The sequence below is a fragment of the Oryctolagus cuniculus genome, chromosome 16, assembly GCF_051225735.1.
Source record: "Oryctolagus cuniculus isolate XC-2025 breed Fujian yellow rabbit chromosome 16, ASM5122573v1, whole genome shotgun sequence".
Lineage (NCBI taxonomy): Eukaryota > Metazoa > Chordata > Mammalia > Lagomorpha > Leporidae > Oryctolagus > Oryctolagus cuniculus.
The window spans coordinates 1388050-1413825 of record NC_142882.1 but is presented as its reverse complement, the minus strand read 5'-3'; the positions used below and the strand labels follow the sequence as shown (position 1 = coordinate 1413825).

The 25776-nt window shown below is 70.4% G+C and overlaps 2 protein-coding genes and 1 non-coding gene across 5 annotated transcripts; all 3 read right to left on the bottom strand.

The window, feature by feature from the left end:
- Positions 1–1371: 1371 nt before the first annotated feature.
- On the bottom strand, positions 1372–10930 carry DAPK3 (death associated protein kinase 3). 3 transcript variants are annotated; one of them, XM_051828926.3, is made up of 9 exons: positions 10774–10930; positions 9923–10046; positions 5397–5757; positions 4632–4761; positions 4494–4542; positions 3910–3936; positions 3197–3349; positions 2897–2942; positions 1372–2402 (listed from the first exon to the last, which is right to left on the bottom strand). In XM_051828926.3, exons 1-9 carry the CDS (start codon positions 10922–10924, stop codon positions 1863–1865), a joined length of 1581 nt encoding a protein of 526 aa, XP_051684886.3. In that variant the 5' UTR covers positions 10925–10930; the 3' UTR covers positions 1372–1862. The 3 variants fall into 3 exon arrangements, with proteins under 3 accessions (XP_051684886.3, XP_089171405.1, XP_051684887.1); XM_089315279.1 differs by having other exon boundaries at positions 10821–10911; XM_051828927.3 differs by lacking the exon at positions 10774–10930 and adding an exon at positions 10542–10675.
- Positions 10931–12020: 1090 nt separating this feature from the next.
- On the bottom strand, positions 12021–18465 carry EEF2 (eukaryotic translation elongation factor 2). Its single transcript, XM_051828925.3, has 14 exons — positions 18338–18465; positions 17491–17705; positions 16502–16683; positions 16203–16414; positions 15443–15621; positions 15238–15343; positions 15021–15134; positions 14582–14916; positions 14193–14451; positions 13863–13970; positions 13138–13491; positions 12885–13067; positions 12638–12770; positions 12021–12517 (listed from the first exon to the last, which is right to left on the bottom strand). The coding sequence occupies exons 1-14, from the start codon at positions 18338–18340 to the stop codon at positions 12324–12326; spliced, it is 2577 nt and encodes an 858-aa protein (XP_051684885.1). The 5' UTR covers positions 18341–18465; the 3' UTR covers positions 12021–12323.
- Positions 15707–15770, bottom strand: LOC127485702 (small nucleolar RNA SNORD37). Its single transcript, XR_007912622.3, has one exon. It is a non-coding gene; the product is annotated as a small nucleolar RNA SNORD37 (small nucleolar RNA).
- Positions 18466–25776: the final 7311 nt, after the last annotated feature.

Sequence of the window (25776 nt, the reverse complement as noted above, 5' to 3'; positions counted from 1 at the left end):
GGTGTGGCTCTAAGACCCCCCACCACCACCACCAGCGCCGTGGGTGGCCAGCGGGGGCCCCTGGCCCCGGCCGTGGGCTGCTGTCCGGCTCCGTCCCTGCCGCCTGGGGGAAGCGGTGGAAAGGCCGGCGGCGCCGCGGAGCGCCCTCCCTGCCCGGCCTGGGTGCTGGGTTCCGGGTCGTTCCACGCCTACCTGCTGCGCTGGGCGTGGCTGAGGTCCCGGGCCGGGCTCAGCCGCCGCATCCGCGGGAGGAAGCAGAGGGTCGGAGGGGAGGGGCTTCCGGAGCCCAGCTGGCCTCGTTCTAAGATTTTATTTTTAATTAATTAATTGAAAGGCAGCATGAGAGCGAGCGAGCGCGTGAGCATCCGCTGGGTCACTCCCCAAATGGCCGCAACGGCCAGAGCTGAGCTGATCCGGAGCCAGGAGCTCCATCCGGGTCTCCCACGTGGGTGCAGGAGCCCAAGGACTTGGGCCATCGTCCACTGCTCTCCCAGGACACAGCCGGGAGCTGGACCGGAAGTGGAGCAACTGGGACTCGAACCGGCGCCTGTATGGGACGCCGGCACTACAGGCGGTGGCTTCAGCGCCGACCCTGGGCCTCCTTCCACTGGGCAGTCCCAGGCGGCCACCGTATCCCCAAGGGGACGGCACAAACCCCACAGGGCGCGCCCGGCAGGCCCTGCCACATGGGCCCACGCCGAGTCCCTGGTGATGGAGGTCAGGGGTCAGAGGGGCCCCCCAAGGAGAGCAGAGGGAACACGGACGCCCAGTGCCACCTCGGGGCTCGGCCACACAGGGCCCCGCGACCACGAGGCCTGCAGGACGCGGAATTATCCGTCCGGGCCCAGTCCCCAGCGGCTGCTCTGTCCACCCGGCCCTCCGGCGCCCCCTAGTGGCCGTGCCCTCCAGGAGGTCCAGCTGTGCCTTGGGCGGTGGCCGTGACCCCCGCCTTCCCGCGCCAGCAGGGCTGGAGGGGCCGCCTCAGCACGGAGGCCTGGGCGGGCTCGGGCCTCGGAGACCCTCACCGCGCGTCTGGCTTGGCCCGGGCGCCGGGTTTCTCGGCGGCTGTGAGCTCCTTCAGCTGGCAGCCATCACCGCCCCAAATGGAAGCCCCGCCCTGTGGACACCGCCCCCTCCCCGCCCCACCGCCTGGCGACCACCAATCCCCTCCCTGTCCGCGTCGGTGGGGCCCACCAGGTGTGGCCTTTGTGGCCCCCGTGCGGGGCCACTCCGCGCTGCGCAGGGCCCACGCCGTCACCTCCCCACGAGGCTGTGTGAGCGCCCCCCCCGCGCTCCAGTCCATCCCGGGGGCCCCCGTCCGCGCCCCCACCCACCCCCAGGGGCCGCCCCTGCCAAGCCGAGCCACAGACGTAGCCGGCAGTCGGGTTTTATTTCTCCGAGCTTGACAGGAACATGGCGTGGACATGCACACGGGCACGGCGGGACTCGTGGGGGGCACACGGCGGGGACCCCAGCCCGGGTCTGCGCCCCCTGCCCACCCGGCCCTGCGCTCAGGCGGAGGGCGGCACCTGGCGGCGGCGGGCGGTACTGCGCGGCCCCAGCTACGGGCCCCGGGGCCGCTGGACCCCTGCCTCCTCCCAGCGATGGGACCCGGGCTTCCGCTGCGGCGTCCCGGGGAGACGTGTCCACGCGGCCCCGAGCACGGACAGGCCCAGGAGCAGCACCGCGGACGTCACTGGGGACGGGCAGGGGCCGTGGCCACTGCCACCGCGCGACGGGCGGCACCTGCCCTCCTCCCAGGGCCGTGGGGGGCCCGACTGCTCGCGAGCTCCCCAAGAAGGCAGCCCCCGCCCCGCCGGAGCCGCGAGGAGGGGGGCCCCGGCGCGCAGCCCGGCGCACAGCTAGCGCAGGCCGCACTCCCCCGCCTGCCGCTTCTCCTGCTCCAGCGCGCGCACCAGGTCCTGCACGAAGCGCACCTCGGCCGCCACCTGCTCGGCCAGCGCCTCGTAGCGGTTCTCCAGGCGGCTGAAGCGGCGCCGCAGCCCGCTGGCCCCCAGCAGCGCGCCCCGCGCCTCCTCCTGGGCCTGGCGCTGCAGCGCCGCCGTCGTGTGCAGCTCCTGGCGCAGGCGCCGCAGGTCCTGGCCCAGGCTCGCGTGCTCCTCGCGGTACCAGGCCTCCTTCTCCTCGTAGATGGCGCGCAGCGCGTCCACGTCGTCGTGGCACAGGCGCCGGCCGCGCGCCAGCTCGCGCAGGCCCTCCTCGGCCGCCGCCACCTCCTCCAGCACGCGGGAGAAGCGCTCGAAGCTGGCGTAGCTGTTGTTGGGGGGCATGCTTGAGTGCGACTTGATGGTGTACTCCTTCAGGCGCGCCGTCCTCAGCCGCCGCCGCTCGGGCCTGCGCCCGCCGTCCTCGCTGCTGCGCACGTTCCGCCGCCGGATGGCCTGCGGGCAGCGCGCCCTGAGCCCAGCCCGACCGGAGCCGCCGCGCCCCGCCCCGCCGACGCCCCGCCCACTCAGAGCCTCGCGGGCCCCACCCCCTCAGCAAGGCTCTGCCCACTCTGCCTCACGGGCCCCGCCCCTCAGCCTCGCGGGTCACGCCCACTGACGGAGATTCGCCCCGCAGGGAGGCCCCGCCCCCTCAAGCCTCACGGGGCCCCGCCCCCTCGGGAGGCCCCGCCCACCCAGGGAGGCTCCCGCAGCAGCGCCCGCCCCGAGGGACCACAGGAGCAGCACAGGCCCCGCCTCCAGAGAGCACGCGCTGACCCCCGCCCAGGGACCCCGTCTGAGGGTCGGGGGTGCCCCGCGCAGCGTGCCGAGGTCTCCACGGGCTCAGGGCCACGGCAGGTCCCACCCCGGGGTCGGGGGGGGGGGCGAGGACGCCCCGCAGGCCCTGCCCACGCGCCTGGGAGCCTGGCCCCCAGCCCCCAGCCCCTCACCTTGATCCAGGAGTGCTCCAGGCTCTGGGCGATGGTCATTCTCCTCCTGGAAGAGCCCCGGGCCCGGTCACAGGTGCCCCCCGCGGCCCGACCGCCTCGGCCCCCCCAGTGGCCCGGGACCCCGTCACCCCGTCACCGGCCAGAGACGCAGGCAGACGCTCGGGGAGGCGGGGGGGGGGGGCTGTGTTGCCAGGATTCTAGATTTTCCTGGGAGAAACCAGTCTGGAGCCGTCCACAGGAACGACCGCCCCGCGGGGTGGGGTGGGGTGGGGGAGTCCCGCCCCGCGGCCCGGCCCCTACTTGGGGTCCTTGACCAGCAGCCGGCGGATGAAGTCCTTGGCCAGCTCGCTCGTGTTGCTGAAGTACTCCTCGTCGAAGTCGTAGTTCACGGCCGAGATGTTGGTCAGCGTCTCCTGCTTCGTCTCCCCCAGGAACGGGGACGCGCCGCTGAGGCTGCCGGGTGGGGGGGCTCGGTCACGACGCCCGCCGGCCCCCGGCGCCACCAGCCCCACACCCCGGGCCGACCCCCCAGACACGGTCGGGGGCCCACGTCCCGGCCCAGCCACGGGGCCCTGTGGGTGGCACAGGCGAGACGCAGGCCACCAGCCGCTGCCGACCCCCGAGCAAGGATGCGGCCCGCCCGTGCCCTCCCCTCGGGGCGGGGGCAGCGAGGGCAGACGCAGAGGTGGGGGGGGAAACAGGACAGGGGCGAGGGGCAGGGGAGGGGAAGGGGCGGGGCAGAGAGCTTCTTGCGGTGGGGGTGCAGACGGGCAGGGGAGGGGGCAGAGGCGGGGTGGGGGGTGCAGAGGTGGGGTGGGGGCGGGGCCACAGAGCGTCTTGGGGTGGAGGCTCAGCACCCCCGAAGCTCACAGGGAAGCCAGGGAGGCTGGGCGCTCAGCGGGGGTCCCCGACGGCCCCACCGCCGCCCCCGGAGCTGGGTCTCCCTGGCCCGGCCCCGGACAGCGCGCTCCGTCCCGCCTCCCGCAGCCGCCCCAGACGGCGCCGGCACTCACAGGATGTAGGTGATGACGCCGATGCTCCTGGGGACAGACGGGGGCGTGAGCACCAGGGCCGCCCGCCCATCCACGGGGCCCAGGCTGAGGCCCCGGCCCGCCCCTGGCCCCTGCGCACCCGCCTGCCCACCACGGGGTCCAGGCTGAGGCGCGGGGCCACCCCTGCGCGCCCGCCCGCCCACCACGGGGTCCAGGCTGAGGCCCGGGGCCGCCCCTGCCCGCCCGCGCGCCCGCCCACCACGGGGTCCAGGCTGAGGCCCGGGCCCGCCCCTGCACGCCCGCCCGCCCACCACGGGGTCCAGGCTGAGGCCCGGGCCCGCCCCTGCACGCCCGCCCGCCCACCACGGGGTCCAGGCTGAGGCCCGGGGCCGCCCCTGCCCGCCCGCGCGCCCGCCCACCACGGGGTCCAGGCTGAGGCCCGGGCCGCCCCTGCCCGCCCGCCTGCCCATCCACGGGGTCCACGCTGAGGCCCGGGGCCGCCTGCACAGCGCTGGCCGTCCCCGGGGGCAGCCCCGTGGGCTCCGACACTCCGTCCCCCGGACACGGGCACACCCGCCGCCCCGCCGCCCGGCCGCCGCGCTCACCACATGTCCGCCTCCAGGCCCAGGGGCTCGTAGTTGACGATCTCGGGAGCTGCGGGGGGGGGGGGACATGGCAGCCTCAGGGCCCAGCCTCCCGCGCTGGCCCGGCACCCACGCCCCGCAGCAGGGCCCGCGCCTCACCCACGAACTCGGGCGTGCCGAAGATGTTCTTAAACTCGTTGCCCGCCTCGATCCGGTGCGCGATGCCAAAGTCGATGAGCTTGATGCGGGGGTTGGGCGCGCTCTTGTCCAGCAGCATGATGTTCTCGGGCTGCGGGAGGGGCTGCCGCTGCCCAGGCCGCCGAGCCAGACCAGCTGCCCAGGGCCCCGCCCCCGGGCCCCGCCCCTGCGCCTCTGCACACCCAGCCCCAACCCCGTCTCGCCTCTACCTATCCAGCCTCCGCCCTGGCCCTGCCCCCTCACCCCGCCCCCTAAGCCATGGCCCCGCCCCACACCTCCACCCACTCACACCAGGCCCCGCCCCTTCGCCTCTACCCATCCTGCCTCCGCCCTAGCCCCGCCCCTTCGCCACACCCATTCAGCCCTAGCCCCGCCCCTTCTCTGCCTACCATGCCCTGGCCCCACCCATTCAGCCCTGGCCCCGCCCCGGGCCCCGCCCCTGCACCCCGCCCACTCCGCCTGCGCCCCACCCCCGCCTCGCCTCTACCCATCCACCCTCCGCCCTGGCCCCGCCCCCGCCCCTTCACCCCGCCCCCCAGCCATAGCCCCACCCCCACACCTCCACCCACTCACACCAGGCCCCGCCCCTTCACCGCTGCCCATCCAGCCTCCGCCCTTGCCCCACCCCTTCGCCCCACCCACTCAGTCCTGGCCCCCCCACTCAGTCCTGGCCCCGCCCCAGGCCCAGGCCCCGCCCACTCCGCCCCTGCCCCCGGCCCCGCCCACCTTGAGGTCGAAGTGCGCGATGCGCTTCGAGTGCAGGTAGTGCACGCCGTCCAGGATCTGCCGCAGGAACTGCGTGGCCTCGTCCTCCGTCAGCGACTCCTTCTCGGCCAGGAAGTCGAAGAGCTCGCCGCCCGAGACCAGCTCGAGGATGAGCACCACGTCCGTGCGGTTCTCGAAGACGTCGTGCAGCGTGATGATGTTGGGGTGCCGCACGCAGCGCAGGATGCTCACCTCGCGCTCGATCTCCTCGCGGCTCACGCCGCGCCGGCTGGACGACAGGCGCCGCTTCTTGATGAACTTGGCCGCGTACTCCTTGCCCGTGCCCTTCTGCCGGCACCTGCGCACGATGGCGAACTGGCCGCTGCGGGCGGGGCGGGGCGGCGCGGCGGGTCAGACACGGCCCCCAGGGCCGCACGCCCAGAGGGGTCACCAAGGGCCCTGAGGCCGTCTAGTCTGGAGGGGCAGGGCGAGGGTCAGCTCCTCCCAGGGGCCCAGGGCATCACACGGTCACGCCCGGACAGGGTGGGGGCAGCCAGGGGGCCTCAGGGTCAGACACGGCCCCCCAGGGCCGCACGCCCAGAGGAGGGGTCACCGAGGGCCCTGAGGCCGTCTCGCCTGGAGGGGCAGGGCGAGGGTCAGCTCCTCCCAGGGGCCCAGGGGATCACGTGGTCATGCCCGGACAGGGTGGGGGGAGCCCGGGGGCGTCAGGGTCAGACACGGCCCCCAGGGCCGCACGCCCAGAGGAGGGGCAGGGCGAGGGTCAGCTCCTCCCAGGGGCCCAGGGCTGCACGCCCAGACATGGCCCCCCCCAAGCGGTCACGCCCAGAGGGGGGCTGCACAGGGACGGGAGGGGCGAGGGGTCTCTCTGGGGACAGGACAAGGAGACAGCAGTGCTGGCCACGCAACGGAGACGCGGGACTGCACACTTGCAAGGGGCGGAGCGTGGGGCGTGAACGAAGCCGCTTCGGAAAACAGGGGCCTGCACACCCTCGCCCCGCACCGACACCGGGGACCCCGAGCTCTGGCCGGGGACACCAGCCTTTAACACAATAAACACGGGGCTGGCGAGTGGCGTAGTGGGCAGGGCCGCTGCGTCCCACGTGGACGCCGGTTCGAGTCCCGGCTGCTCCACTTCTGGTCGGTCCAGCTCCCTGCTGTGGCCTGGGAGAGCAGTGGACGATGGCCCAGGTGCTGGGCCCTGCACCCGCGTGGGAGACCCGGATGGAGCTCCTGACTCCTGGCTCCAGCCCGAGTGAACCAGTGGGTGGGCGATATTTCCTTCTCTTTCAAATAAATAAAAATGCTCTTTAATTTGAAAAAGCAGAGCTCCGGGGCCGGCGCCGCGGCTCAGCCCGCGTCTCCCGAGCGCCGGTTCAAGCCTCAGCTGCTCCACTCCCACCCGCACTGCCCACAACGGGAGAGCAGCGCGACGGCCCAACTCGCGGTGGGCATTTGGGGCCTGACCCAGGGAACGGAAGATCTGTCTCTCTCTCTCTCTTTAAAAAAAAAAAAAAGTTCTTTATTTGAAAGGCAGAGAGAGAGAGACAGAGAGAGAGACAGAGAAAGGGAAGTGGCTGCTCCACTTCCATCCAGGGCTGCTGTGGCCTGGGAGAGCAGTGGACGATGGCCAGGTCCTTGGGCCCTGCACCCGCGTGGGGGAGCCGGCTGGAGCTCCTGGCTTTGGATCAGCACAGCTCCAGTCACTGAGGCCATCCATAGAGTGAACCAGCGGATGGGAGACCTCTCTCTCTGTCTCTACCTCTCAAATACAATAAATAGGGCCGGCGCCGCGGCTCACTAGGCTCATCCTCCGCCTGTGGCGCCGGCACCCCGGGTTCTAGTCCCGGTCGGGGCGCCGGATTCTGTCCCGGTTGCCCCTCTTCCAGGCCAGCTCTCTGCTGTGGCCCGGGAGTGCAGTGGAGGATGGCCCAGGTGCTTGGGCCCTGCACCCCATGGGAGACCAGGAGAAGCACCTGGCTCCTGCCATCGGATCAGCGCGGCAGCCATTGGAGGGTGAACCAACGGAAGGAGGACCTTTCTCTCTGTCTCTCTCTCTCACTGTCTAACTCCACCTGTCAAAAAAAAAAAAAATAAAATAAAATAAAATCTTAAAAAAAAAAAAAAAACTAACTAAATAAATGAAATGTGAAGCGAACACCAGGCCCGGCACAGGTGCCCCGCGTCTGCGCGGTTCAGTGCTCGGCTCCGGCCCCCTGACCGTCCGGTTCCCCGCCCCAAACGGAGCCCCACCCCCAGTGTGACCCGGCCCAGCCCCGCCCGTGGACAGAACCTGCCGCCCCACCTCTGCCTCCCACACAGGCGACTGCTTTAAACACAAGCTAGGAAAAGGGGGGGGGTGCTGGGGCGCAGCGGGCAAGGCCGCCCTGCAGTGCCACCATCGCCTACGGGTGCCGGTTCGAGTCCCGGCTGCTCCACGTTTTTTTTAAGATTTATTTATTTATTTTAAATGTAGTTACAGAGAGACAGAGAGAGGGGTCTTCCATCCGCTGGGTCACTCCCCAGATGGCTGCAACGGCTGGAGCCGCGCCAGTCAGGAGCCAGGAGCTCCATCCAGGCCTCCCACGCGGGTGCAGGGGCCCCAGCACGGGGCCCGTCCTCTGCGGCCTCCCCAGGCCACAGCGGAGCCGGATGGGACTGGAGCAAAGCGGCCCCGTCCCCCATCGAGGCCGTCTGGATCCCAGCTTCCCTAGCACTGCGAGCCGACGGACGGATGGACGGACAGACGGACACGGGGGCGGGACGGCCCAGGAGCCACCGGGGACACAGCCCCCGCTGGGACGGACGCACAGCCGGGGTGGACGGCCGAGATCTCGGACGCAAATCCAGGGTGGGAACAGAACCACGCGGCCCATAGGGGCGCGGGTTCGAGTCCCGGCTGCTCCACTTCCACCCAGCTCTGCTGTGGCCTGGGAGAGCAGTGGAGGACGGCCCAGGTCCTGGGCCCCTGCACCCGCGTGGGAGACCCGGATGGAGCTCCTGGCTCCTGACTGGCGCGGCTCCGGCCGTTGCAGCCATCTGGGGAGTGACCCAGCGGATGGAAGACCTCTCTCTCTGTCTCTACTTCTCTCTGTAACTCTTTCAAATAAAACAAATCTTAAAAATAAAACAAAAGGACGCGCAGAGTGGAGACGCAGCCCCGGTTCACGCGTCGAGCCCGCGAGTAAACGTTTCAGAACTAACTTCTGCCCTGGTCCATCGCACTGACCAGTCAGGTCCATCAGGTCAGACCCAACCTGGTACTTTCTAAAACTGATTTGAGAAGCAGAGTTGGGGGGGGGGGGGCCGTCCATCCGCTGGGTCACTCCCCAGATGGCCAGAGGCCGGAGCTGGGCGGGTCCAAAGCCGGGAGCTCCATCCGGGTCTCCCATGCGGGTGCAGGGCCCAGCACCTGGGCCATCGTCCACTGCTCTCCCAGGCCACAGCAGGGAGCTGGACGGGAAGTGGAGCAGCCGGGACTGGAACCGGCGCCCCTGGGGGATGCGGGCCTGCGGGTGGCTCAGCACACAGCCCCCCCACGGCGCCGCCCGCAGATTTGTATCAAAACGGATACACGTTCAGCCTGCTCACACAGCCTGCGCTGTTCTGTGACACTGACTGAGAGCCGCCGCTTCTGTGTTCCTCCCTTTCACTTGAAAGGCAGAGAGAGAGTGACAGACGGGGACAGAGGCAGGGACAGAGCCAGACAGGGACAGAGACGGGGACGGGGACAGAGGGAGAGACAGGGACGGAGGGAGAGACGGGGACGGGGACAGGGACAGAGAGATGGGGATGGGGACAGGGACAGGGCGGGGACAGAGAGACGGGGACGGGGACAGAGGCATAGGGAGAGACGGGGACAGAGACAGGGACAGAGACAGGGACAGAGACGGGGACAGAGACAGGAAGACGGGGTCAGGGATGGGGACAGGGACAGACAGGACAGGGACAGACAGGACAGGGACAGAGACAGGACAGGGACAGGGACAGGACAGGGACAGGGACAGAGACAGAGGTCTTCCGTCCACGGTGCAGGCCCCAGATGGGACCACAGCCACTGCCGGCCTGGCAAGCCGGGGCCGGGGCACACTGCATGCGGGTGGGGGCAGGGACCCGGTCCCGAGCCCCCTCTGGGGTCGGAGCAGCTGTGGCGGCCCTCCTTAGCCCGGGTCGACCTGCTCACGGCGCCCCGGGCTGAGGGTCACTGGGTCCAGACAGGGGCGAACTCGGGGGTCGGAGGGCGCATCCGGCCGGCTGCCCGGCTCCTGCGGGTGGGGCGCGTTTCCCGTCTTTGCCAGCGGCCCGCCCCGATGCAGCAGCGGGCGATGACGTCACTGACGATGACGTCACGGCCGGCCGCGAAGTCCACAAGGCGGGGACTCGGGCAGGCAGCTATTTACATTCCCCGCTGGTGACGTCACGGGGCAGGGCCGGGGGCCGCGGACTGGCCAAATAAGGCTGGGGATTCACAAAGGGGGCCGGAAGGGGCGGGGCTCGGCTTCCCCGCGTGGGGAGGGGGCGCCGCTCACCTGCCCAGCTCCTCCCCCATCTCATAGTGGTCCTCCACGGCCTCCTGCCGGAAGGTGGACATGGCGGCGTCCGCGTCCGCCGGGGACAGCGCCGTCATGGGCCCGCGGCGCCTGCACGGCGGCCCTGCAGGAGACAAGGAGGAGGGACCCGCGCTGAGCTGTGCCGGGCACGGCAGCCCCCGCCCCGGGCCCCCAGCCCCGCGCCCCGGCCCGACCCCCGCCCCGGGCCCCAACACCGCGCCGCGGCCCGACCCCGGTCCTGCACCCGCGGGGCGCCGCGCCAACGACCCCCGCCCCGGGCCCCCAGCCCCGCGCCGCGGCCCGACCCCCGCCCCGGGCCCCAACACCGCGCCGCGGCCCGACCCCGGTCCTGCACCCGCGGGACGCCGCGCCAACGACCCCCGCCCCGGGCCCGCGATTCCGGCGGCCGCCCACAGCACGGGCAGGGAGGGGCGCCCCTGAGACCCTCGCCAGCCAAGCGCCCTCCCCAGGGCCGGGACGAGGGCGCCCGGTGTGCTCGGAAGCCCCCACCCCACAGAGACTTCCTCAGGCCCCGGGCTTGGGCGCCCAGCGTCCACTCTGATGCCCCCCGCCCCAGTCAGCCCGCGGCCGGCCGCACCTGCGTCTCCACGTCGCCCTTCCCGCGTCTCGCCCTCAAGCCCCCGGCGGAGCCCAGAGCCGCCCCTCGCGGACTCCCCGCCCCTCACTTCCCCGCGGCCACCACGCCCCTCGCAGGCCGGCCACCGGGGCGTCCCCCGAGTCTCCTCCCGGCCTCCCTCCCTCCGCTCCCGCTCCGCAAACGCGCCCCGGCGCCATCCGGCCCTCAGCCTCGGCTCCAGCCGCCTCCGCACCCTCACGGTCCCGAGTCCGCGGCCGCCTCCTCTCCCGCCGTACTGACCGCCGCCGCCGCCACCTCCTCCGGCCCCGCGGCTTCGGACACCGCAACGCGCCTGCGCCGACGTCGCCGCGCCGGCCAGCGCCCGCCCCGGGGGCGGCCCTCATCGCTCATGGGTCACCACTTCCTTCCGCATCCCGCCCACCGCACCCAGATGCGACGCTACGATTGGCTGACCGGCTCGTCTTCCATGACCTCATTGGCTAGAAAGGATGCTAGTCAACCCGACGGAAAGCTGACTTCCGGCACCCGGAACGCGGCCTTCCTGCCTCTCGGGAGCCGGGTGCTGGAGCCGTGCCTCCCGCCCCCGCGGACCCCGCGGACCCCGCGGTGGGCGACTCCACGGCGCAGACCCGGGCGGCCGCCGGGGCGGCTTCAGTGCGCGCAGCAAGCCCCGCCTCGGTGAAATGGCTCCCTCATGCTAAGTGTGCAAAGGTGCAAATGACGTCAGCCAGCGTCACGGGGCCCCCGGTGGACCCCTGGACGGACCGCCAGGCTCCTGCCTTGGGGAGAAATCCGGCAGATCTAACCCGCGACCTCATCTGTGGCAAACGTGTGACTTCAGCTCCCGTCTCTGGGTCTCTCCCCCCATGGGTAGCAGCGGCCGTTTCTTACGTCCACTTAGCCGTTTTATTACCAACGGAGACAGTCTCCTGCCCACGGGTCCACTCCCCGAACGCCCCAACAGCCAGGGCCAAGGCCAGAGCCGGAGCCAGGGCTGGGTGTGGGCCTCCGACACGTGGGTGCCCCGGCCGGCAGGGCCTCCCGGGGCTGCGGTGGGCATCACAAGCCTGCCCCCGACGCCCACCAGGTCACTGCCCCGTCCACTGCGGGCCAGGAGCCCGGGCTCGGCGCCACCGCCGGCTCTGCTGAGGGAGCCCCCACCCCCGGAGGCCTGAGGACAGGGACCTGGCAGCCCCCAACCTCCCCGCCCCCAGTCAGGACAGAGTCCGTGCTCCCAGGGCCCTCCCAGGGCAGCGTGGGAGATGCCGCTCACGGCCGTTCCTGCGGGTGCACCCTGGGGACAGCACCTGGCTGGTGGCCAGCGCCTCAGGGAGCCCAGGACCCCTCCGCTTCCTTCCCGGCCGCACCCGTCCAGCCCCCTGCACCGGGCACCAGGCTTCCCGGGACGCTGGGCGTCCCAGGGCAGAGCGGCGCCAGCGCGGCGTCGGCCGAGCGAGAGGACGGAGCCCGGGCGCTGTGCATGGTCACCACTCCATTTATTCCTCCACGGCGCGCGCTGCAGGACGCGGCCCGCCTGCCCCTCCCGGCTCCGGGGAGACGAGCTGCGGGCGCCGCCCCCAACCTCTCGGCGCGACCCTCCTGGAACCCTGCACGTCCACGGTCCCCGAAGAAACGAAACGGGTCGGGCGCCCCCCGCGGCCCCACGGCCGAGTCCCTGCGCAGAGGGCGCGCTGCCGCCCCGAGTCCGGAATAAATACGGGAGCCCGGAGCGCGGGGGCGGGCCGGCGGGGGCGGGGCGCCGGCGGGGCGGGCGGCCGGGCCCTACAACTTGTCCAGGAAGTTGTCCAGCGCCGGGATGCCCTCCTTCAGGCCCTTGCGCTTGCGCGTCTCGGCCACCACCTGGCTGGGGCGGCTGCTGTTGTCGAAGGGGTCGCCGGGCAGGATCTGCCAGTGGTCGAACACGCACTGCGGGAAGGCCTGGCCGCCCGTGTTGGAGCGCAGGTCGGCGGTGAAGCCTGGGGCGGAGGCAGGCGGGTCAGCAGGCCGGAGCTGCGGGCAGCGTCCCCTCGCGCCGGACAGTGCCCGCCGGGCCCGCGACACTTGCCGCCCTCAGCCCGCCCCGCGCCAGGGCTCACCGAAGGACTCGTTGACGGGCAGGTAGGCCTTGACCACGAACATGGGCGTGCCGGCCACCTGCGACTCCTCGAACACGTGGCCGCGCTTCCGGTTCAGCACCCCGTAGATGCCCCCGACCACCTGCTCAGGGCACTGCGGGGAGAGGGGCCCGGGTTGCGGCGGGGGCGGGGGGCGGGGCGGGGGCGGGCGCGGGGGCGGGGCGCGGGGCGGGGCAGGGGCGGGGCGGGCCCGGGGCGCCGGCCTCACCTGGATCTCCACCAGGTAGATGGGCTCCATGAGGCGGGGCTGCGCGGTGAGCACGCTGGCGTAGAGGCAGCGCCGGGCCGTGGGGATGATCTGGCCGCCCCCGCGGTGGATGGCGTCGGCGTGCAGCGTCACGTCGTGCACGTCGAAGCGCACGCCCCGCATGTTCTCCTCGCACAGCGCGCCCTGGGGGAGGGGCGGGTCAGGGCGGCGCCGCTCTCCCCGCCCCCGCCCCGCCCGGCCCCGCCCGCCTCACCTCCTTGGTGGCCCACTGGAAGCCGGCCACCACGCTGTCCTTGATCTCGTTGAGGTACTGCACGCCCTTGGTGATGTCGGTGAGGATGTTGGGGCCGGTGCCATCGGGCCCGAAGCACCAGATCTTGCGGGCCTCGGCCACGTCCCACTCGTACTTCTCGGCCAGGTAGCGGGCCCGCTGCTTGAGCTCCTGGCGCGCGGACACCTCGCCCTTGTCGATGTCCTCGGCCAGGCCGTCGGGGAAGGGGCGCGCCTTCATGTACAGCCGGTTGTGCTTGTTGGGGGACTTGGAGAGGCACATCACGCTGGACTCCTCGCTCACCGTCTCGCGGTAGGACACCACCGGGTCGGATTTCTGCAGGCAGGCCGGAGGTCAGGCGCTGCGGGGCGGGGGGGACAGGGGCGGGGGAGGACGGGGCGGGGGAGGACAGGGCAGGGGGGAGGACGGGGCGGGGGAGGACAGGGCAGGGGGGACAGGGCAGGGGGGACAGGGCAGGGGGGACAGGGGCGGGGGGGACAGGGCAGGGGGGACAGGGCAGGCGGGGACAGGGGCGGGGAGGACAGGGCAGGGGGGACAGGGGCGGGGGGGACAGGGCAGGGGGGACGGGGCGGGGGGGACAGGGCAGGGGGGACGGGCGGGGGAGGGCAGGGCGGGGGGGGGGACAGGGGCAGGGAGGACAGGGGCGGGCATGGACAAGGCAGGGGAGGACGGGGGCGGCCCCGCACCTTGATGGGGATGCAGGCGTGGTCCTCCTCCAGGTCCTTGAGGCAGATCTCCAGGTGCAGCTCGCCGGCGCCCGCGATGATGTGCTCACCCGACTCCTCGATGATGCACTGCGGGCAGGGGCTCGGCACGTCAGCCGGCCCGGAGCCCCCTCCCCGCTCAGCCAGGGCCAGAGCCCCCTCCCCGCTCAGCCAGCCCGGAGCCCCCTCCCCACACCAGCCAGGCCTGGAGCCCCCTCCCCACACCAGCCAGGCCCGGAGCCCCCTCCCCGCTCAGCCAGGCCCGGAGCCCCCTCCCCCCGGGCCCGCCGCCCGCCCGGCCCCGCCGCCCACCTGCACCATGGGGTCCGACTTGGCCAGCCGCTTCAGGCCCTCCACCAGCTTGGGCAGGTCGGCCGGGTTCTTGGCCTCCACGGCCACGCGCACCACGGGGCTCACGCTGAACTTCATCACCCGCATGTTGTGGGCGTGCTCGAAGGTGGTGATGGTGCCCGTCTTCACCAGGAACTGGTCCACGCCCACCAGGCCCACGATGTTGCCGCACGGCACGTCCTCGATGGGCTCCACGTAGCGGCCCATCATCAGGATGGTCCTGGGCAGGCCGGGCGCAGCCCGTCAGCGCGGCAGCACCCGGACACACAGCACCGCCCACCCGCGCCCCTGCAGGCCAGCCCCGGCCACTGCGCGGCGGCTCACTCGGCCGCCACCGCCCGGGCGCTCACCTCTGGATCGGCTTCAGGTACAGGTCCTCCTTCTTGCCGGGCGTGTAGTTGGGGCCCATGATCCTGACCTTGAGGCCGGTGGACACCAGCCCCGAGAACACGCGGCCGAAGGCGTAGAAGCGGCCCTTGTCGGAGGTGGGCACCATCTTGGAGATGTACATCATGAGGGGCCCCTTGGGGTCGCAGCTCTTGATGCCCATGGCGGCCTCGTCGTCGGGCGGCCCCTCGTACAGCAGCTCGCAGCGGTACTTCTGGGCCGTGACGGGCGAGGGCAGGTGGATGGTGATCATCTGCAGCAGCGCGTCCCCGGCCGGCAGCCAGCGGCGCATCACGGCCTGCGGAGGGCGGCGCAGGGCTCAGGGCCCGCCGGGCGGCTCCCTGTCCCCTCCTTCCCTGCCCCTCCACGGGGCGCCCTGCGGGACCCTGGCGGGCCGCCCACCTTCAGCAGCGGCTTGCCCTCCTTGTCCTTGTCCTCGCTGTCCAGCTTGATGTCCAGCTTCTCGATCAGCTTCGCCGTCTCCTCCTTCTTGAAGTTCATGATGGCGTCGAACACCTGCGGCCGGCGACACCGCGCCGTGAGCCCAGCGCCGGGAGGGGCCCCGCATGCCGCTCCAAACCCAAGCCCTGGGCCCCCCCAGCCCCCCGGCCCCGCCCACCTTGAAGATGGGGTCCAGGATGAGCTGGCAAAAGGTGCGCGGCAGCTTCTTGCCGTCGGGGCTGGTGGCCGACTTGCTGAACTTGCCGTTGGACGGGTCGAAGTACCTGGGGCGGGGGCGGGGGCGGGGACAGGGGGCCGTCAGGTCTCAGCCCTGCTGCTGCCTGCCCGCCCGCCCGCCCGCAGCCCCTCCGCCCCGCGCTCACCGGTCACCCCACAGCTTCTTCATCATGTCCTCCACCTTCTTGGCCCGCTCCGCCGGCCCCAGCTGGCCCTCGCCTTTGGCTGCGAACTTGGCCACGTACATCTCAGCAAACTGCTTCAGCGTGAAGGCCCAGCCGTGCAGGCCGGACCCGAAGCCCACGGTGCCCAGCACGGGGTCGATCTGGGGGAGCAGGGCGGCGCTGAGCGGCCGTGGACGGGGCTGCCGTGGGCCCCGCCCCGCCCCGGCGCCCCGGCCTCAGACGCGGCCTCAGACTGGGCTGTCTTCACCAGAGGTCAGGTCAAAGTGAAGAAGTCTCGGTCATCACGGGCTGCCCCCCCCCGCCCCCGCCCCGCCCCGCGGCACGCACCATGATGTTGCCCATGGGCCCGCCCTCGCCCCGCCCCCACCCCCTGCACGCACCATGATATTGCCCATGGGCCCGCCCTCGCCCCCGGCACGCACCATGATGTTGCCCATGGGCCCCCCCCCGCCCCCGGCACCCACCATGATGTTGCCCATGGGCCCCCCCCCGCCCCCGGCCCGCCCCGCGGCACGCACCATGATGTTGCCCATGGGCCCCCCCCCGCCCCCGGCACCCACCATGATGTTGCCCATGGGCCCGCCCTCGCCCCCGGCCCGCCCCGCGGCACGCACCATGATGTTGCCCATGGGCCCGCCCTCACCCCCGGCCCGCCCCCAGCACGCACCATGATGTTGCCCATGGGCCCGCCCTCACCCCCGGCCCGCCCCGCGGCACGCACCATGATGTTGCCCATGGGCCCGCCCTCGCCCTCGCCGTAGGTGGAGATGATGACGTTCACGTTCTCCACGATGCGCTGGAAGGTCTGGTACAGCTCCTCCGGCTCCAGCTGCAGCTCCAGCAGCGCGCGGTCCATCTTGTTCATCATCAGCACCGGCTTGATGCGCTCGGCGATGGCCTGGCGCAGCACCGTCTCCGTCTGCACGCACACGCCTGCGGGGCCGCGGCTCAGTCCCGGCTCAGTCCCGGCCCGGCCTCACCCTGCCCGCCTCACCCCGCCCCGCCCGGCGCCCCGCTCACCGGACACGCAGTCCACCACCACCAGGGCGCCGTCGGTGACGCGCAGGGCGGCCGTGACCTCGGAGGAGAAGTCCACGTGGCCGGGGGAGTCGATGAGGTTGATGAGGAAGCCCGAGCCGTCCTTGCTCTGCTTGATGAAGTTCAGGTCGTTCTCCGAGAGCTCGTAGAACAGCGAGATGGCCCTGGGGGGGGGGCCGGGTCACGGTGCAGGCGGACACCCCCAGCCGGGCAAGGCCGGCCCCACCCGCACCTGCCGCACCTCTGCTCCCCGGGGGCCGGCCTGCACCACACGGGAGCCGGGGACGCTGGGGCCAGCTGACCCTCTCGGGGTCGCCCTGGGCCCTGCCCACAGGGACAGCGCGGGAGCTGATGCCCACGCGGGGCCTGTGTCCCTGGGGGACACAGCCGTCCATGCTGCAGTGAGACAGCCCCCCCCGGGGGGTCCCAGACCCCACCCCCTCTCTGCCCAGCACTCCTGCCCTTGCCCAGGCCACCTGTGGCCAGCAGCGCCCTGCCCGGGGCCAGAGGGCACTGGGGGGGGGGGTTGATGACGCAGGCACGGCCCCGCCCCCGAGCGATGCCGCCCCGCCCCCGGCTGTGGACCTGACAGTGATGAGGCCCCGCCCCCGGCCGCGTGCCCCCAGGACCCGGACCCCTGACAGTGATACAAGCCCCCCTCCACCGCGCACCCCGCCCCCGGCTGTGCCCCCACTGTGGACCTGACAGCCTGTTAACCCCTCAGGGCCCAGCGCGGTTGGCGGGTGGGGGGGGTGCACCGGGTCATGGCCTGGGGGCGGCGGGCGGCCCCCACGCGGGCGCAGGCCTTCCGTGCAAAAGCCCCCGGCTGCGCGCCCCCCAGTGGCCCTGATAGTGGTGCACCCCGCGCCCGGACGTGCGCCCCCAGGACCCTGACCCCTGACAGCAATGCAACCCCCCCACCGCCCTGACAGCGATGCGCCCCGCCCCCGGCCCCGGCCGCGCGCGCTCACGTGGACTTGATGGTGATGCACCGCTCCTGCTCGTCCTTGCGCGTGTCAGTGAAGCGCGTCTCCCCCGCGCGGGCCGAGGCGATGATGCCGGCCTTGCACACCAGGGAGTCGGTCAGCGTGGACTTGCCGTGGTCCACGTGCGCGATGACCGACATGTTGCGGATGTTGGCCTTCTTGTCCATGATGGCCCGGATCTGGTCTACGGTGAAGTTCACCTGCGCGCGGGGAGGGGGCGATGCCAGGGGTCCAGGAAGCTGCCGGGCGGGGGTCGGCGGCCGCGGGGGCCCCGCCGCGAGCCCCGCCCACCGCCCCCAGCCGGCTGCCGGGCTGTCACTCACGACAGCAGCCGGGGAGGGCGACCCCCGCGCGTGACAGCAGGTGCAGCCGCCCCCGCGCCCCGGGGCCACCCGACCCCGCTGCCCACTCGGTCCAACAGGGCAGCTTCCGGGTCGGCAGGTGCACGGCGACACCTCGCGGCTGCCACGCGGGCGAAGGTCAAGGGCCGGGCCACGGTGGCACCGGGTGTCCGCGGGAGGGCAGCCCGCCCGCGCCCCCCGCACCCCGCCGCTTACGTAAGGCGCCCGCCGCCCCGGGCCCGCGCGCCCGCCGCATCAGCACGCCCGGGCCGCGTCCCCGCCGGGCGCCCCCGCGAGCCCCCAGCGGCTGCCCCGCAGCCGCGCGGCGCGCAGTCATGGCGCCGGCCGCTTCCCCCGGCCCCGAGCCCGCCGGCCCCGCCGCCGCCGCCGCCATGTCTGCGCTCCCGCCCCGTCGGCGGCCGGCGCGGCAGCGGCGGGCGCGCGGGGCCCCCGCAGCCGCCCCCAGGCGCCGGGCGGCCCGCAGCGCTCACCATGGTGGCGGATGGCGTTGGATTCTCCCGAGCAGACCCGAGCGAGGCAGGTCGCGCCGAGGATGGCGGCGACGGCGGCGGAAGAGAACGCTGACGTCAACACCCAGCCCTTTATAGGCCGACGCCGGTTGGGTGGGTCACATGACCGCGAGGCGGGGGCGGGGCGAAGGCGCTGGACGCGCAGGCGCACAGGCGCCCGCCGCCTGTTAACCCCTCAGCGCCCGGCGCGGCTGGCGGGTGGGGGGGGTGCACCGGGTCATGTCCTGGGGGCGGCGGGCGGCCCCCACGCGGGCGCAGGCCTTCCGTGCAAAAGGTGCAGGTGCACCGGGGGAGGAGCGCGCAGCAGGCTGGGACAGACAAAGCGCCCGTGTTAGCTTGCACGGTGCGGAACATTTTTGTTAAGACCCTGTGAGCAGGGTCCCTAAAGTGTCACTTTCCTGATTTGGGAATTACGTAAGGGGCTCGCGCAGGGGGGAGTGGGTGCCTGCGACGCCCGGTTGCTGCTCCTGCAGCTGCTCGCGTGTCGCGGCCCCAGGGACTTATCTTAAAAAAGAAAAAAAAAATGTTGTGTTTTGCAAAGATGCATCGACTCTGCTGCCCCGAAAAAACGCAGCGAACGTCTCCCAGCAGGGGTCGTGGGAAAATGAGCCTTCTTAAAAAAAAAAAAAAAAAAAAACACGTGCGTGGATCCCCGCGCCCCTGCGATGCCCACTTCCCGGGTGCGGGGCGCCCAGCGGCCGTCGCCCAGTCCCCGGAGCCCGGCCTGCGCCGTGCGGGTCCCGCGGCCGGCGGCTCCCCACGCACGCCCCGTGCGTTCCGCCTGCTCTCCAGCGGGCGGCGCGCGTGGACCGCGGCGCGCGCGTGTCCCGAGGTGACCCGGCTGGAGCCGCAGCGGCCTCCGGGGGTGCCCGCCGCGGCTTTAGTGCTATTTACGTTCTGCATCCGAGGGCAGCGCCCCCCCTGGGGACCCTCCCCTCGCGGTCCGTGGGCGACAGGCTGGGGCAGGGGCCGGGGGCGTCCGTGGGAAGCAATGCGGGTCGGCCCCGCAAAGACGCGCGCAGCCCAGGTCGTCTCCGAGCAGGGGCCGGCGCCGCCCTGCGGTCGCCCCCGCACCCCCCGCCCCGAGCGGACGCGGTGCGGGGCCGTCGAACCCCACGACCCTCTGCCCTCGCCCCCAGCCCTACGAGCGGAGGAAGCCGCAGCCAGAGCCGGGGTCTGCAGCAGCACGCACGGGCCGGGCGTGCAGGGCGGGTACGCGGGGGCGGCGGGCCGGGGGAGGGAGGAAAAAAAAAAAAAAAAACAACCAAAAACCCAAAACTCGGCTCTGCAGGGCGGGCCCAGTGCGCGTGCGCGGAGGCCGCAGCAGCGACCCCTGCCGACCCGAGGCCGCCACTGCGCGCCCTTGGAGGCTGCGGTTTTCCTGGGGAGCAGCCCGGGGCTCCTCGTAATTCGTTAAAACACACTCGTTCTAAGAATTTGCGACGCGGACATCTCGAGCAGCCGGTTCACGCCGCCCGGGACAGCCGAGGCTGGGCCGGGTTAATTAATGGATCACGAAGCCCGCCTTGCCGCTGTAACCTCCCAGGTGCCCCTTACAGTCGGTGGACGCCCCCACGCCCCCCCGCCTCCGGAGTTCAAATCCTTCGCCCGGGGGCCAGCGCTGTGGCTTAGCACGTGAGGCCTGCAGGGTGGACATCCGCTGTGGGCGCCGGTTCAAGCCCCGGCTGCTGCACCTGGGAGAGCAGTGGACGATGGCCCGAGTCTGGGCCCTGCACCTGCTGGGAGGCCCGGGTGGAGCTCCTGGCTTCAGGCTGGCCCAGCGCTGGCCGGCATTTGGGGAGTGACCCAGCAGATGCCAGACCTCTCTCTCTCTCTCTCTCTCCCTCTGCCTTTCAAGCAAATGTAAATAAAGATTTAAAAAAATTAAAGTGTCCCTGCCCCTCAGGCCCGGGTTAGGGCGGTGGATTAGAGCCGGCAGCAAACCCAGCTGCCTGAATCTGTTTTGGAGGCGCCCTAAGGGCAAACAGGTGCGTGGGGCGGGGCGTTCGGAGGCCCCGCCTCTCCTGCTGGGTCCAGCGAGGCCGGCGGTGAAGCCGCGGGAGACCCGGAGGTTCCGCACCTGCGCGCCGGTCCCAGCCCCCGGCTCCTCCGGGTTTCAGCTTCCTGCAGGGCGGCCGTGGGGGCTCTAGCACCAGGGTCCAGGGTGGAGCTCCGGGCTGGGGGCTGGGGGCAGGGGCGGGGGCGGGGATGGACCCTGGGGAGATCTGGTCCCTGCCTCCCTTTAAATTAGATGACAATAAATTGTTTACCAATTAGGCTGAAGCTGGGGCCTGCGCTGTGGCTCAGTGGGTGGAGCCACAGCCTGCAGGGCCCACATCCCACAAGGGCGCCGGTTCGAGTCCCGGCTGCTCCACTTCTGATCCCGCTCCCTGCTGTGGCCTGGGAGAGCAGTGAGCGATGGCCCAGGTCCTCGGGCCCCCGCACCGGCGTGGGAGACCCGGGTGGAGCTCCTGGCTTCCGCCTGACCCAGCTCCGGCCGTTGTGGCCATCTGGGGAGTGACCCAGCGGATGGAAGACCTCTCTCTCTCTCTCTCTCTCTCCCCCTGCCTCTCTGCAACTCTGCCTTTCAAATCAATAAATAAACCTAAAATAAAGAAACAAAAATGAGCCAGCGCCGCGGCTCACTAGGCTAATCCTCCGCCTTGTGGCGCCGGCACACCGGGTTCTAGTCCCGGTCGGGGCACCGGATTCTGTCCCGGTTGCCCCTCTTCCAGGCCAGCTCTCTGCTGTGGCCAGGGAGTGCAGTGGAGGATGGCCCAAGTGCTTGGGCCCTGCACCCCATGGGAGACCAGGAGAAGCACCTGGCTCCTGCCTTCGGATCAGCGCGGTGCGCCGGCCGCAGCGCGCCGGCCGCGGCGGCCATTGGAGGGTGAACCAACGGCAAAGGAAGACCTTTCTCTCTGTCTCTCTCTCTCACTGTCCACTCTGCCTGTCAAAAAAAAAAAAAAATGAATGAAGAAGCATTTGTGAAAGTGGACTGGGGGGGGCAGTATCAGAGGGACGCTGTAGCCAGGGAGATCCGGGATGGCTTCCTGTAGGAGGTGACCAGAAAGGCATGGAGCTCACGGTGGGAGAGCAGTCGAGGGGCCCTGGGGTTGTGGCCCTGGGGCGTCCAGAGAGCCGGTCAGGCTGTCCCCACTCTGCAGACGGGCTGGCCAGCAAGAGCGGCGCTTGGAAGCCACACGGCCCACCCAGCGCCGCCGTGCAGCCACAGAGAAGCCGGGCACCCGCAGGTGCGGTGGGGGTGCAGCAGTGGGAACCCCGTGCCACTCCCTCGGCGGATGGACACTGGGCCTCCCGGGCGGACACTGGGCCTCCGGATGGACATCGGGCTTCCTGGATGGACACTGGGCCTCCCGGATGGACACTGGGCCTCCCGGATGGACATCGGGCCTCCGGATGGACACTGGGCCTCCCGGATGGACATCGGGCCTCCCGGGTGGACATCGGGCCTCCGGATGGACACTGGGCCTCCGGGTGGACACTGGGCCTCCAGGGTGGACATCAGGCCTCCCAGATGGACACTGGGCCTCCAGGGTGGACATCGGGCCTCCGGGCGCGCTGGCGTCCCACCGTGCGTGGGAGCCGGGGACTCAGTTCCTAGGGTGCCGCTGAACAATTACTCTCCCAGGGGAAAGTCCCAGACGCCAGCTCAGCCCCGCAGGGAAGGACTCCGGCTGCCATCTTTGCCTGCCTCGGGTGTTACCCTATCCGCAGGGTCCAATATGGCGGCACCCTGCTGTTCACCCTCCAGCCAATGGGAAGAGGGAAAGAAGCAGGAAGTGGACAAGCCACTGCCGCCATTGGCCAGAAGTTAATCATGTGACCAGACCCAACCACAAAGGACGCTGGGAAATGTAGTCTTTGCAGGAGGCTTGCGTGGTGCCCAAAAAATCAGTTTTATGGCAAAGATCATGGAATAAACAGGCCAGGGAGGACAATCAGCCATCTCCGCTCTCCACCCATGGAACTGCAAGGAACTCTGGGGAGGTGTTTGGTTTTTTTTTAAAGATTTATTTATTTATTTGAAAGTCAGTTACAGAGAGAGAAAGAGACAGAGGGAGAGGTCTTCCATCCACTGGTTCACTCCCCAGATGGACACAACGGCCAGAGATGAGCCCATCCGAAGCCAGGAGCCAGGAGCTCCATCCGAGTCTCCCACGCAGGTGCAGGGGCCCAGGGACTTGGGCCGTCCTCCGCTGCTTTCCCAGGCCACAGCAGGGAGCTGGGTCGGAAGTGGAGCAGCCGGGACTCGAACTGGCGCCCATGTGGGATGCTGGCCCTGCAGGCGGCCGCTTTACCCATTACCCACAGTGCAGGCCCCTGGGGGAGGTTTGCCCCTTCCTGGGACGCCTAGCACAAATTCCTTTGCAAAATCTGATAGATTTTAAAACTTACGTGGAGGGCCGGCGCCGCGGCTCACTAGCCTAATCCTCCGCCTTGTGGCACCGGCACACCGGGTTCTAGTCCCGGTCGGGGCGCCGGATTCTGTCCCGGTTGCCCCTCTTCCAGGCCAGCTCTCTGCTGTGGCCCGGGAGTGCAGTGGAGGATGGCCCAGGTGCTTGGGCCCTGCACCCCATGGGAGACCAGGAGAAGCACCTGGCTCCTGCGTTCAGATCAGCACAGTGCGCCGGCCGTGGCGGCCATTGGAAGGGAAACCAACAGAAGGAAGACCTTTCTCTGTCTCTCTCTCTCACTGTCCACTCTGCCTGTCAAAAAAAAAAAAAAAAAAAAAAACACTTACCTGGAGGGCCCGTCTTGTGGCACAGCGGTAAAGCCACCACCTGTGATGCCGGTGTCCCAAATGGCTGCGGCTCCACTTCCCACCCAGCTCCCTGCTGTGCCTGGGAAGGCAGCGGAGGACGGACCAAATGCCCGGGCCCTGCACCCGCGTGGGAGACCCGGATGGAGCTCCTGGCTTCAGATCAGCACAGCTCTGGCCGTTGTGGCCATCTGGGGAGTGACCCAGCGGATGGAAGACCTCTCTCTCTCTCTCTCTCTCTCTCTCTCTCTCTCTCTGCCTTTCAAATAAGTAAATAAACATTAAAAGGAGTGAACTAAGTCAAATTGTATGTGCTCTTATTTTTTCTGTCTTTCTATAGTTTTCCAATAACATAAAGTCCTGATAGTTTTGTTACAAATGACATCATTTAGATGTTGCTTGAAATTTTTATTTAGAAATAATACAGGGGCCGGCGCTGTGGCACAGCAGTTTAACGCCCTGGCCTGAAGGGCGGACATCCCATAGGGGCGCGAGTTCGAGTCCTGGCTGTTTCACTTCTGATCCAGCTCCCTGCTGTGGCCTGGGAGAGCAGTGGACGATGGACCAGGTGCTGGACTCCTGCACCCGCGTGGGAGACCTGGAAGAAGCTCCTGGCTCCTGGCTCGCATCGGCACAGCTCCGGCCACTGCGGCCAACTGGGGAGTGACCCAGCGGATGGAAGACCCCCCCCCCCTCTCTCTCTCTGCCTCTCCTCTCTCTCTCTCTCTTTCTCTCTGTCTCTCCTCTCTCTGTGTAACTCTGACTTTCAAATACATAAATAAATCTTAAAAAAATACTGCAGCCACTTATTCCCTTATTTATTTGGGGGGGGGTAATCAAGAAATGGAGAGAGAATTGGAGAGCCTGGCCACCTTCGAGTTCACCTCCCAGCGCTTCTCATTTATTTATTTATTTATTGACAGGCAGAGTTAGACAGTGAGAGAGAGAGACAGAGAGAAAGGTCTTCCTTTTGCTGGTTCACTCCCCAAATGGCCACTACAGCCAGCTCTGTGCCGATCCGAAGCCAGGAGCCAGGTGCTTCTTCCTGGTCTCCCATGCGGGTGCAGGAACCAGGATCAGGCTGGGACCAGGATCGGGGCTGGGACAGAACCAGGGCCGGGACAGGACCAGGGGTGGGACAGGATCAGGCAGGGACAGGATCGGGGCCGGGACAGGACCGGGGCCGGGACAGGACCGGGGCTGGACAGGATCGGGGCTGGACAGGATCAGGTCCGGGACAGGATCAGGGCTGAGACAGGATCAGGTCTGGGACAGGATCGGGGCTGGGACAGGATTGGGGCCGAGACAGGATCGGGGCCGAGACAGGATCGGGGCTGGACAGGATCGGGGCTGGGACAGGATCAGGGCTGAGACAGGATCAGGGCTGGACAGGACCAGGCGGGGACAGGATCGGGGCTGGGACAGGATCAGGTCTGGGACAGGATCGGGGCCGGGACAGGATCGGGGCTGGACAGGATCAGGGCCGGACAGGATCGGGGCTGGACAGGATCGGGGCCGGGACAGGATCGGGGCCGGGACAGGACTGGGGCTGGGACAGGATCGGGGCTGGACAGGATCAGGGCTGGGACAGGGCTGGGACAGGATTGGGGCTGGGACAGGATCGGGGCCGGGACAGGACCAGGGCTGGGACAGGATCGGGGCCGGGACAGGACCGGGGGTGAGACAGGACCGGGGCTGGGACAGGATCGGGGCTGGACAGGATCGGGGCTGGACAGGATCGGGGCCGGACAGGATCGGGGCCGGGACAGGACCAGGGCCGGGACCGGGGCTGGACAGGATCAGGCCGGGACAGGACCGGGGCTGTGCCCTGTCTCCATCAGCTGTGGTGCTGCGAACACTCCTGAGCCCAGGTGAGCACACACAGCGGAGGCTGACCGGCCGCAGGTTCCGGCTGAGAACGCGGAGCCCACGGCCAGCGCGGGTCTCTCTTCCCAAGCCGCTGCCATGGGTGGCACCGTGGAAGATGACGCCTGGGACGCGCGCAGCCCGTATGGGAGTGCTGGCTCCAGCTTCGGCCCGGCCGCGGCCCTGGGGGGCCGGGATGGAGCTGCTGCCCCCACCCCCGGCTTCAGCCCGCTGGCCCTGGCTGCCTCGGAGCTGGGCAGGTCCCAGCCGGACAGGGACCCAGGGCTCGCCGTGGACACCGGCCCGCGGCGCCCCGGGGAGGGGGGTCCCGCGTTCGCCCGCCCGGGCCCAGCCCGGGGTGCAGCGCCCGCGCCCCAGCTGCGCGCCAGGACCCGGATGTGCAGCGCGCGGGGCGCCAGGGGCGCTGAGCGCGCACCGCGCGGCGCTGCAAGGCGCCCACTGCACGCACTGGCGGCCGCAGCGGTTGAGCAACCGTCCCCTCCCCCGCCGACGCCGGGGAGAGTCCAGGCACGCACCTGGCGACCGCCGCGCGCCGGGAGACGCGACACCTGGCCGCATTGTTGTCGCCCGCCACCGCCCCCTCCCTTCGTCCCTCCCCAGAGGCGACCCAGCACCCGGCCCCACCTGCGCGCGGCTCCTGCCCCTTTAAGAAGCCAGACCACGCCAGGAGTGGGCGTGGCCTCCGGGATCAGAAGGGAGGGGGGCCGCATCCGGCTGTTCTGATTGGCTC

What these genes read in the sequence shown, in the direction of transcription:
- EEF2 (XM_051828925.3), bottom strand. An exon ending in AGGGCAAGCCGCTGCTGAAG is followed by an intron (nt 14,917 to 15,020) that starts GTGGGCGGCCCG and finishes CGCCCTCCGCAG; the next exon opens with GCCGTGATGCGCCGCTGGCT. An exon ending in TCCAGTGGGCCACCAAGGAG is followed by an intron (nt 13,068 to 13,137) that starts GTGAGGCGGGCG and finishes CCCCTCCCCCAG; the next exon opens with GGCGCGCTGTGCGAGGAGAA.
- DAPK3 (XM_051828926.3), bottom strand. Translation starts at nt 10,924, where the DNA reads ATGAGGGCCGCCCCCGGGGCGGGCGCTGGCCGGCGCGGCGACGTCGGC. An exon ending in CGGCACGCCCGAGTTCGTGG is followed by an intron (nt 4,543 to 4,631) that starts GTGAGGCGCGGG and finishes CCCCCCCCGCAG; the next exon opens with CTCCCGAGATCGTCAACTAC. An exon ending in GGCGTCATCACCTACATCCT is followed by an intron (nt 3,350 to 3,909) that starts GTGAGTGCCGGC and finishes CCCACCCGGCAG; the next exon opens with CCTCAGCGGCGCGTCCCCGT.